At 49.7% G+C, this 12,008-nt stretch overlaps 1 protein-coding gene and 1 long non-coding RNA gene across 5 annotated transcripts in view; one reads left to right on the top strand and one right to left on the bottom strand.

Annotated features, from left to right (window-relative positions):
* Positions 1-278: 278 nt before the first annotated feature.
* Positions 279-12,008, bottom strand: part of LOC132471966 (furin-like) — a 63,006-nt gene continuing 51,276 nt past the window's right edge. For all 4 annotated transcript variants that reach the window (XM_060071337.1, XM_060071339.1, XM_060071340.1 and 1 more), the window contains exons 13-16: positions 6,885-7,064; positions 6,244-6,368; positions 5,558-5,686; positions 279-3,595 (exon numbers count right to left, since the gene is read on the bottom strand). In XM_060071337.1, coding sequence (XP_059927320.1) covers positions 3,036-3,595; positions 5,558-5,686; positions 6,244-6,368; positions 6,885-7,064 — 994 coding nt within the window. In that variant the 3' untranslated portion in view covers positions 279-3,035. The remainder of the gene's footprint in view (positions 3,596-5,557; positions 5,687-6,243; positions 6,369-6,884; positions 7,065-12,008) is intronic.
* Positions 3,720-5,127, top strand: LOC132471967 (uncharacterized). The gene is made up of 2 exons (XR_009528965.1): positions 3,720-3,849; positions 4,993-5,127. It is a non-coding gene; the product is annotated as an uncharacterized LOC132471967 (long non-coding RNA).

Below are 12,008 nucleotides of genomic sequence, written 5' to 3'. Positions count from 1 at the left end.
TGATTTAGACCTCACTTGACCTCACTCCCAGAGGTTCACGGTGCAATGTTTTTTTTCCATCACTGGGATGCTGACGGCGTTTCCTGCCTAATTTTTTTTTCCTTTGGCGGCCCTCAGTCAAATTTTGGGTTCCTAAATTGGCCCTCAGCTGTTAAAGCTTTGATAACCCCTGACTTAAAGATAAGAGCTTACTTGAACCAATCCCTTTCTCAAGTTCCAAAAAAAAAATCACCCCGTCAACCATTACACCTTTAATGAAAAAAATTAAAACCCCTTCGAAATTTGCATAGATCTTTATTTTTTTAGTAGAATCTATAATTGACATCAATTAAATAAAACAGAGGAAAAATAAGAGCAAAAAAAAGCATTAAATTACAAGAAAATGACACTGAACGGTTCATAGAGTACAAAAATAGGCCTGGTTTGAGCTCTGATCCACGGAGGTCCTCTATAGGATTATCAGGGGCCGGGGGGGGGGTATGCGGCCCCGAGGGTCCCAGCGGGTCACAATCGAGTACCATCAGCCCTGCGGTTCACCGCGCCGCCCACGTGGCTCCGCTGAGCCCTTAATCACGGCGGCGATACATTCTGACCACGTGCTGGGCGCTGGAGAGACGCGACCTCAGGTCTTCAGAGAGCAGCCGCTCGCAGAAGAACGGTTCAACCAGCAGCAGAACTGAACGGTGGGACCATGACAACCGCCTCACAGCAGGAGTTCACCCGTCAATGAGTTCCTCTTTGGTACCACGCGCAGATTTCATTATTCACAAATAATCAATAATCCTGATCTGCACTGGGACAGAGAGCCGATGAGGGTTCCTCACCTGTATGGTAGGCACTGTATAACCTGTTCTTTACTGTACAATATGCTCAGAGTCTTTCTGAAATATTCATGAACAGCATTTCAAACTTTTCAATCCTCCACACTTGAAGGTTCTTGAAATTCAGTACTTTTTGGAGTTTCTGAATTCCTGGTGAATCGATGGGGTCAAACCAAATAAAGAAAAGTGGAAATGCGTCGATGTTTACATTGTAGGCTATATTAAAAAATGAAGAATGACATGTGTTTAGTTGAAGTAGCTGCGCTGTGCATATTTAGTCAAATGATTATCATAATGTAGTGTAGTATCCAATATAAAGGTGTGTGCTCAACGACTTAGAAAATCACTGTTGACTGGTGGGATAGCCGGGATGGAATCAGGCACTAAGATGATCACACGACGCTCCTGCTCGCCTCCTAGTGGACAAGAACACAAGTACGTGTTCGTTATTCTGCCTCTAGACGGGTTGTAGTTCTAACAGTCAAGAACAAACTGACATTTACTTCCCCTTGTTTAAGTCCTACATTTGTATGATTTTCTAAACGTGGCATTGCAATTTTTATCTGATTATAATCTCTACAGACGGAGCCCTTTCCAAAGAAAGGAATTAATGCTTTAAATTAAACTAACATCGTTGTACAACGTTCAAACTAAAGTCCCGACCCCCCAAATAGAAAACCCGAAGTGATTGTCAACCGATTGCGGAGCAGAACGTAGTAAATATTAAACCCTGCGGTTCAATCGAGCGTCGGAGGAGAACTCGTTCTGAACGCTCGTTCCAGAACCATGCCTCAACTCGACGTTTCATCGACCAATCACATGGAATAAGATTTAGGTTTGCCTTTAAACAAAATAATAATAATCATGAACCAATAAAACAAACATTTGGAAGACAAATGTGAAACCAAGTAAATTTGTAGAATAAACAACTTATTTAAACATATTTAAATTAGACTCCAAGTCCTGCAGACCCTCCCAGACTGGTAGGACCACCACTGACGATCGGCGCTGCTCTTCCTCAGAGGTAGATGAGGATGAGGAGCATGTTGCAGGTCATCACCATGACAACCGGCCATGGCTCTGCCTCATTGCAGAACATACAGATGAATGAATCCTATGGTTCCACACTGGACCTCTTCGGGAGACGGAGAAGCCGATGTTGAGATATTGCTAGAGGGTCTCCGGGATGAGCCACGTTGTTACGGTGGTCCTTTGCTGGCTGAGGAGGAGGGGGATGAAGACCAGACGTTCACCGCGTGTTGACGACCCACCTCCCAGTTAGACAAATCACAGAGCTCAGAGCTGCACGGCCCCCGGGAGGTTTGTGCTGTGAGGGCGGGGACCTCCTGGTTAGCAGGACCCCCGCCCCGCAGAGGAAGACGACGCATAGCCACACGCAGACTCTGCTCTCTGATTGGCTCTGAGGATGAACTCAGACTCGGGAACACAAGGGCTGAGTGGGCGGCGTTCAGAGGGTCGTGGATCACAGCCCTCTCAGACCGGCTCCTCGTGTAAACCAGTTAAGTTTATAAAGTCTGTGAGCAGCTGAGATTCAGAAATTAGATTTTGAAATGAGATTTCTGTACATACACATAGAGATCTATATATAAATCATCTACTACCATTCTCTTTCTATGATCGTACTTTGAACACACACACACACACACACACACACACACACACACACACACACACACACACACACACACACACACACACACACACACACACACACACACACACACACACACACTGCTTTTAGGCCGGAAGGAGGAGGCGCAGCCTCAGAGGAGGTCAGCGCTGTGATGTCACTCAGCCCCCAGTCTCAGGACCGACTCTCCGGGGACGGGGGCGGGTCAGGCGGGAACCGGGTTAACAGAAAATAACCCAAGTGTGAACAGGAAGAGCTGAAGGCAGCCTCTGGGTCAGACACACCAGGGAGGGGGGGAGGAGGAGGAAGAGCAGGAAGAGACAGTGAATAGACAGCACAGCCCTGATTATCAAAAACAAGAGCCCCCAAAAGAGAGGAGGTTAACTGAATTGTAAAAGCAGTACAGGTAGGGCGGGACACCAGGGGGAGGGACACCAGGGGGGAGGGGGCGGGACACCTGGGGGAGGGACACCAGGGGGGAGGGGGCGGGACACCTGGGGGAGGGACACCAGGGGGGAGGGGGCGGGACACCAGGGGGCGGGCCCACCAGGGGGGCAGGGTCACTAAATAGCACTTTGCGTTTTGACGAAGGCTTTCCTCTCGCCACCGAAGCCAAAGTCGTCGTTGTCCGAGTCCGAGCTCAGCGCGTCGTCGCCCCACATGGTGGGGATGCCGTGGTAGGACGCCGCGCGCCGCGCCCCGCCCCCCAGGCCCAGCGGCAACCGCAGGGGGCCGGAGCGCAGCTGCAGCGCCAGGAACACGCCGCCGAAGGTGGCCATGATGCCCACGCAGCTCAGCGCCGCCACGGCGGCGGGCAGCCGCGAGGCAGGGGGCCGCGGCCCCTCCATGAAGCCGTCAGGCGTCTCCCGCTCAAACTGGTTGAGGTGCGTGCAGGAGCCGGCGGCGGCGTCCAGGTGGGAGTGGGTGGGGCAGGACAGGCAGGCCCGCGGGCTGAGGCCGCTGCAGGTCAGGCAGGGCGGCCGGCAGGGCAGGCAGCTGGGCACCTGGGCCGGCTCCACCCCGTTGCCCACAGTGTAGTTCAGGGGCAGCAGGCCCGCGCTGAACCCGGGAGGGCACTCCGTCACGCACGACTGCTGGAACAGGAAGTAGCCCGCCGTGCATTCTGGGTGAGGAGGGACAGGAGCGTTAGTGAGCCGGCTGTTCGTTAGCTTCCCTAATGGCTTCAGCGCTCCTTGATGAGCTCAGTCTCTCCTTAATGGGCTCTATAAATCTTACTGGATGCAAACGTACTAACACATTACCAACCACTCTTGAGTCTTTTGTGCCTTATGATCTGTGACGCATCCCTCACGCTATCTCCATAAGTTACAAGTCGAGACACAGGTCTGCTTACGACAGTAAGAACCGTGACTGCCAGTGGCGGTTTTAGACACGGGCCACCCGGGCGGTGGCCCGGGGCGGCACTTTTTCAAGCCACGTGGGGGGCGGAACGACCAAGTAAATAAATAAATAATAATCTGGGCTGCGAAGCGGTTTTCTATTATCTATCATATCACTGTGGGGAATTGGCGAATTGGTGCCCCCTGCGGCTGCAGGCACTCCTGCTTGCGCCCCTGCTTGCTAAGAAGGTGACATCTATGTGTGAAAACGGGGAAGGGGAGGGAGGGCGGGGGAAAAGTTCACCTTGGAACAGACAAGTGGGGGGACGGGGGGATCCACTGTAGGCTATAGAGCAATACTATAATACAATAAGTGGGCGCAAGTCAGTCACACCTCGACTTTCTTGCAAAAAACGCACATTCATAATATTATAATTACAGGCCTATAATTCCTGCACGTTTTTTGTTTTTCTGAATTGTGTGAAATGGCTTATACAAATATGTAATGCTGAACGATTAAGTGTCACCAAGGGCAAGGTGAATTGGTTTAGTCTAAACTTCTGTACGAGTGACAGTGTTGGGGGGATGGGAAATTTGTTGATTGTCGAGGGCAAAATAAGCACAGAGATGGATAGAAAAAGGCAAAAGCCATCAGGAGCGCAATTTCGAAAAAAAAGAAAAGAAGAAGAGGAGAAACGATCAAAACAAAAAGGTATGCCACTATGTTCTTTCTGTATGATTATTACAGTATCCATGTCATGATGAATGGCTAATGTTAATTGGTGGAATAACTCTTACATTTGTTAGCCTGCTAATATGCTGCCTATGATATGATTATACAACAATAATTCGGTTTTAACTCAATAAACACGAGTTCTAATTTCACGATAAGATTGTGCTTTGCAACAAAACTGTATCTCTGCTCTTTTTTGTATAGTATTCATAATGTTCTCTGCTCTTCTTCCTTTTTTTTTATATCTGATATTTTTTCCACTTGTATGTTGTAACTTATACTGTGTTGTGCATAATTGTGCACATTGATTCCCTATTTAAAGTCTTTCATTTATTTAGTAAAAAAAAAAAAAAAAAAAACGCGGGGGACGACGACGACGACGACTCGGAGGGGTCTCGCCCGGGGTGTAATTCTATGTAGAACCGCCACTGGTGACTGCAGAGGAAGCCAAGGCAGCGTCAACGCTTTGTTAAGACACCGGAGTCGGTCTGATTAAACCGTCGTTACCGCCGGCCGCCAGCAGGGGGCAAGCTGCCCCCGCTGCGGTGTTTGTGAGAAGCAGCAGCAGCCGACATTGTCCATCTCTCTCTGCAGTCATGAGGTTCACAGAGTCACTCTCGAAATAAATATAATTAACATTTAAATGGGGAAGAAAAACGAATTGATTACTTTTAATTAAAACATAAAAGCACCAATGCGCTTTAGGTCAGAACAATAAATATATTTTTAATAATTATTAACTTCCACGTCTAGCAGCACCCGGTTTGAACGGCGGATTTAAGCGTTGTGTCGCTGCGGTGATCCTCCCCCTAGTTCAGTCATTCTGCTGGGCTGAGCTCACCAACCCTAACCCCACCAACCCTAACCCTTACCCCACCAACCCTAACCCTAACTCAACCCCAACCCCACTAACCCTAACCGTAACCCCACTAACCCTAACACTTACCCTCTCCCAACTAACCCTAACCCTCTCCCCACTAACCCTCTCCACACTAACTCTCTCCCCACTAACCGATGCAGATCTGCCTGAGGTCCAGGGTCTTGCAGCTCCGGCTGACCGGCGGGACCAGGTCTGCGTCTGAGGGGCTGGGCCAGGCCTGACCGGTCCCGTACAGCACCAGGGTGAACTGGGTCAGGGTCCCTGGGGAGAGGAGGACAGGCTGTTAGACACCAGGGGGCCAACCGCCTTGCAGCCTCCTTCTCATGAGGAGAGGCCGTTGGAGACCAGAGGCTGAGGGCCTCTCTGAGGGCCTCTCTGAGCCTCCGTGATTCCTGGAACCAGAATCCCTGGAAGTAGCAGGAATGTGCAGCCGGAGCCATGATTGGTGTTAAGAGGAACACATCCCTGGGGGGCCGTTGGAGTGGGGGCCCCTTGAAAGGCTCCGGGGCCGGTACATACTCCCAGCCGGAGACAGACTTGTTGAGGGGGGGGGGAGGGCCAGAGCTGATTTAGATCCCGCCTGCAGAGGGGGCCCTGACTCACACACAGAACAAAGGCAGGTGGGGTGGGGGTGGGTGGACATCCCTACTTCTTCACTTCCTGTCTAGGTGGCACAGAGCACTGCCTTCCTAAACAACTTCCTGAATGTCTGACCCCCCCCCCCCCCCCCACGTCAACAAACATTCCCTGACCCCTCACTGGGGACTGTCAGCTCCTTGGGCCCTCTCCTGGGGGGAGGGGGGGGGGGGGCTACTCACCGTAGTCGCTGACCCCCGCCTGGTTCTCGATCTCCAGGGTCCACTCTCCGCTGGGCCGCTCGTCCCAGGAGTGCGTGGTCATGAAGGCCCAGTCGTTGAAGCCCTCTGAGGAGTAGTCATGGGGCCTGAGGACGGAGAGGAACATCAGTGGAACCACAGTGGAACCAGAGGACAACCAGAGGGGAACCAGAGGAACCAGAGGACAACCAGAGGAACCAGAGGAACCAGAGGAACCAGAGGAACCAGAGGACAACCAGAGGACAACCAGTGGAACCAGAGGACAACCAGAGGAACCAGAGGACAACCAGAGGAACCAGAGGAACCAGAGGACAACCAGAGGACAACCAGAGGAAACAGAGGAACCAGAGGACAACCAGAGGAACCAGAGGACAACCAGCGGACAACCAGCGGACAACCAGCGGACAGAGGAACCAGAGGACAACCAGAGGAACCAGAGGAACCAGAGGAACCAGAGGACAGAGGAACCAGAGGACAGAGGAACCAGAGGACAGAGGAACCAGAGGACAAAGAGAGGAACCAGAGGACAGAGGAACCAGAGGACATCCAGAGGAACCAGAGGAACCAGAGGACAAACAGAGGAACCAGAGGAACCCCCCCCCTCCACCGTCTCCAGGACCTACCTTGGGGCCAGCAGCGTGGAACGGGTGCCAGAGGGGGAGGTGAGGTGGATGGCCAGGTTGCCGCGGCGATTGTAGGACAGGGTAAGCTGGGCCTGCACGTGCTCCAGAGAGCTCACGTGATTGGCCGTCCCCAGGCAGCCGTCCACGCTCTTCTTGATGACCAGGTGGGTGCCGATGTTCCTGAGATAGAGGGAGGGAGGGAGGGAGGGAGGGAGGGAGGGAGGGAGGAGGACAACCATAAGAGAGGGAGAGGAGAGGGAGCATGATGTGCGGATATGATGTCATATGTTCTGTTCCTCCACCTGCAGGCCGAGATAGGTTCAGCGTGTCGCTAAGATGGGTGTAGCGTGTCGCTAAAATGGGTGTAGCGTGTCCCTGAGGCAGCGCCCCCTCCCTCGTGGTGAGAGTGTCGGGCGGGGCTGGGCTTGGGGTTCTCACCCCTGAACAGGATTAGTTTCTCGCATCAGGAGCACGGAGCCCCTGGCCGTGGTGCAACACCCGGCCCCCGTCTCGACCCCCGAGAATCCTTTGAGCAGATTAGAGGCGTCGCCAACAACAAGCAGCGGGCTGGAGCTCAGAGCCAGTGGAGAGACGCACCGAACACCGTGGAGCCACGCACACACGGCGGCTAAGCATCGTGTGATCACCGCCCTGGGCAGATTCATCCTCCTACACCGGGGTGAGGGGATGAATATTTTATGACAGCGAGAAGAACAGTCGACTGCCGTCCACCCACTGCAGGATCAGGACAGGAAGTACCCGGTGCAGGCTGGGGATGGAACACGAGGAGCGCCGCGGTGAACAGCGTATCGATCTGCGGTGAGCCGGTGGAGGAGCTCTGCTGCATCAGAGGCCGACCTTCTGCTTCTGTGGCCCGACGGAACCACGGGTCAGACGTCCAGGAGAGGCCTCCTATCTGACCCCTCCCTGCCCTCCTATCTACCGCATTCCTGCCCTCACCGACCAGCTAACCACGCGCAGGCTAAGGGAGCAGCACCTCCACCCAGAACAACAGCCTTCCACCGAACGCCTGCTCTCAGGCTGCTGCTGCTAAGCAACAGGTCAGGGCTTCCAGAGAGGAGGCGTGTGGAGGAACGACAACGGAGCGAGGAGACAAATTAAGTAATGAGGAAACGCTCTATATGTATCTGATCTTAAAGGTTCTCCCTCCTCCAACAGAGGAGGGAGAACCTTTAAGATCAGGGGCCGTATTCACAAAGCATTTTATCTTACCGCTAGGAGTGCTCCTAACTCGCGCTAAAACATTTTACGTAGGAGTTTTTTCTTAAAAGTTATTCACAAAGCCGCTGAGACCTACTCTTACTAAGGATAAATCACAAAGAGTGAACTAAGAGTGACGCGCCGTTGCTATGGATTACGTCAATTCTCGTGCACGAGTTTAGAAGCAGTCAGTTCGGTGATTGGTTGTTCAGACGAGCCCACTGAATCACCGAAAAACAAGGAAATAGCCTAGGCTAGAAATGAATTCCTATTAAGTAGTTATAGTGCAGTTAGCAGAATACACGCATGATGACAATTTTGTGCAGACCACGATAATGATGTTGTAGCCTGCACGTTCAAGAGAGAGAGAAAGCAAACAATAGAAATACGTAAAATTTAAAAGAAAATAAATGTTATGAACTACACAAGTGTTGACTGATTTGTGCCAAGGTGTTTACCTAAAATGTGTTTTCAAAGTGATCCCTAAATGCCTGTCCACTCATCATCATCATCATCATCGTCTGGCTGTGGAATGTTCCTCCGCTTGCAGAGGTTGTGTAGAATGGCACATACAGTGATTACTGTGCTTGCCCTCTCTGGGGTGAGGCGTATTTCGCCGTGGATGACATGAAACCGACGTTTCATCTGCCCAATTCCTCTCTCCACAACATTTCGTGTATGTTTGTGTGCTCTAGCATATATGGAAGAAATCAGTAAACAATAATAAATATGGATTCAACAAATAAAAGGCGTCAAAGAGCCAATACGATGTGTTTTACGCATAGGACTAAGCGTAATCTGCGTAATCACTTACATGTTATACTTTAACTGTGCTCCCGGTTGTGGATTGAGGTAGGGAGTCTAGAGCCACGTCTTGCGCATGGATAGTCACTGTCACCCAGCAAGTGACACCCAACTGGTACATCTCAAAAAGCTGCCTCAGACCGCTCACCATTAAAATGCGCGAATCATGGGTAGCTGAAGATCCAGGCCACTTTGCAACAACATCCAGTAGGCTATGTTAAAATTTGCATCAAAAACAACCTGCGTGTTGATGGAATGCACTTTCTTCCTATTGACGAACACGTCCTCGTCTTTTGATGGCGCAATTATTTTTATGTGCGTCCCGTCAATAGCACCGACCACACCGGGCATACCTGCAATTGCCATGAAGTTGGCTTTGATCCTGTGTAATTGTTGAATGTCCAAAGGAAAGTTTATGGCACGGCTGACTGATGGTTGCGATAATTTTAAATCGTCGGCATTGCTGCATTTCCCCTGTTGCTAAATAACGTAGTGTGGCCAAACATTTTATTTCGGAATTTATCGGATTATTCCTGTTAGTCGGGGATGTTATTGCATCGCGCATTAACTCCACAACAAGTTGAATAATCTAACATTTCGTATCGCAGGCATTTTACGATTCTTTGTGAATAGGTCTTACTGAGTTAGGAGTCCTCTTGAGGACTTTTAAGCTCTCCTAGACTTAGGTGCTACTTTTAGGCCTAAAATACTTTGTGAATTGCTCTTAGTGAAAAAAGTTAGGAGTCCTAAATTTAAGAGTGACACGCCCATTATTTTTAGGAGTTACTCCTAAATTCGCCAGTTAGGACCTACTTTTAGCCCTAAAATCCTTTGTGAATACGGCCCCAGATACATAAAGAGAGCCTTTAGGACAAGATACATATAGAGAGCCTTTAGGACCAGATACATATAGAGAGCCTTTAGGACCAGATACATATAGAGAGCCTTAAAGGAGCATTTCACCGGTGGAGGCATGAATATGTATTGAAATTGGGTCCTATGTGTAGTCGAATAATAAAATAAAATTCAAATTTGGTGCCGTCTTGACCGAGAAAAGGCAGAAAGTGACTTTTTGGCGCTTGTGGATTGAAGACAACAACTCCCACCATGCACCACGATGCACAGCTTCGCTGGCGGCCACTCCCGATGATCATCTCCGCCTATCGGACACCTCCTTGTTCCATCTACTAATGGAACAAATCAGCGTGGAGCTTGACCCGACGTCACTGGCAGAGAGTAGTGACGCATGCACAGAAGCATACGGCCGACATCTTTCTTTATTCTGGGTGGAAATAATAACATAGTTACGCCATTAAATGCGTTTATGTAAACATTTTTAGCGAGAAATGTGCATTTTACTTTCATAATGTTCGCTCGTTGAATGTGAAGGATGTTTGGTTTGATAGTTATGATGACGAAGAGGGAACGCTCCATTCACTTGCATGGACAGCGTCTCTGGTTGCTAAGCAACCTCAACGTCTTGGCGGACTATCTGCTGATCAACACTACGAATGCTGGAAACACACCAGACACACCATGTGAAGTTATTTAACCCGATTATTGTTATTTATATCCGAGATTATTTAATCTAACCCGATCTAAACTCTATCATGCACCCAAACACGGCGGCGTTTGGGTTTCCTACCTCGGACTCCTAAATCCAGCGCAGCCACAGGCACGTTGAACCATTTTTGTGACACACAATGATCAAGCGTCAAGTTAGGCACGTTACACGCGTTTGGTGTGGCCGTAGGTTTCACCCAAAAAATTGGACGGGGCCAAGAAGGCGAACACACGTCACCAAGACGGGGAGACAGCGCCAGGCGACTTACGCCACTATCTGCCAATGGATCGTGGATGCCTGGGCTGATATAACAGTCTCAACTGTGGTCCAAGCTTTCACGAAGGCAGGAATAATCACTGAACTGCCAGGCATCAGCAGCGACACAGACTCGGATAATGACGAGAGGGATCCGGGCATGTTGGATGCCGTACTCGCCCAACTGTTCAATTCGGACACACAAGAATTCGAGGGATTCGTAGACGGGGAATGAACTGAAAAAGTGAGCTTATTGTTAAGAGATATTGATATTGATCAGATATTGATGAGATATTGTTAATATGCACATTAACGTTTGAACATCGTTACCATGGGAGTGACCGGAGTTGTCAGAACGCTTAATAAAGTTTGACTTTATCTGACTGTTTTGTTGACATTCCCTTTAGCACAGCTCGGTCTAGTCGATGCATAACGCAACCCCATTCAAACGTTTGACTGCAGTATCTTCTATTCTATGCGCCTTATAATCCGGTGCGCCCTATATATGAAAACAGTTCTAAAATAGGCCATTCATTAAAGGTGCGCTTTATAATCAGGTGTGCCTTATAGTGCGGAAAATACGGTAGTCCTCGTTTGTATTTCTTTCGAAATGGTGAACTTTTGCATGGTGCCATCTTCTATGTCAGATCCAGTACCCTCCGCCATTGTACTTCAGTTTTATCAACAGCCTCTGTTATCTTAGCTTCAGACGCTGTGGATGTTAGTTTCTGCTGGTGAAGTCCCACCCACTGGCACTGCTCTAATAGGTCTGTAGCGTCAGTGGGTCCCACCCCCTAGAGGGGGGTGGGACTAGTGTTTGTAGTCTTACTAGAATCCTCCCCTCTTACACTTCCTATTTTCTTGTACGCAAAAATCGTCATATTGCGTCATCTAAAACAGGAAGTGTTGGAGATCGATACGGATCTCTCTAGTGTCTCCAGAAAATAAGGGAATGATGCTAGACCATTCAAAAATATGCGGGGGGTTCTAAAAATACAAAGCTTATGTGAAATGGGTGAAGTTGCCCTTTAAGGACCAGATACATATAGAGAGCCTTTAGGACCAGATACATATAGAGAGCCTTAAGGACCAGATACATATAGAGAGCCTTTAGGGCCAGATACATATAGAGAGCCTTAAGGACCAGATACATATAGAGAGCCTTTAGGACCAGATACATATAGAGAGCCTTAAGGACCAGATACATAGAGGATTCCACAGGCTCAAGCTGAAGGGGCAGCACGTACACACACACACACAAACATACAGACTCACACACA

This window comes from Gadus macrocephalus, chromosome 14, assembly GCF_031168955.1.
Source record: "Gadus macrocephalus chromosome 14, ASM3116895v1".
Lineage (NCBI taxonomy): Eukaryota > Metazoa > Chordata > Actinopteri > Gadiformes > Gadidae > Gadus > Gadus macrocephalus.
Note: the sequence above shows the minus strand (reverse complement) of the source record. Positions and strands in the feature narration are given on the sequence as shown.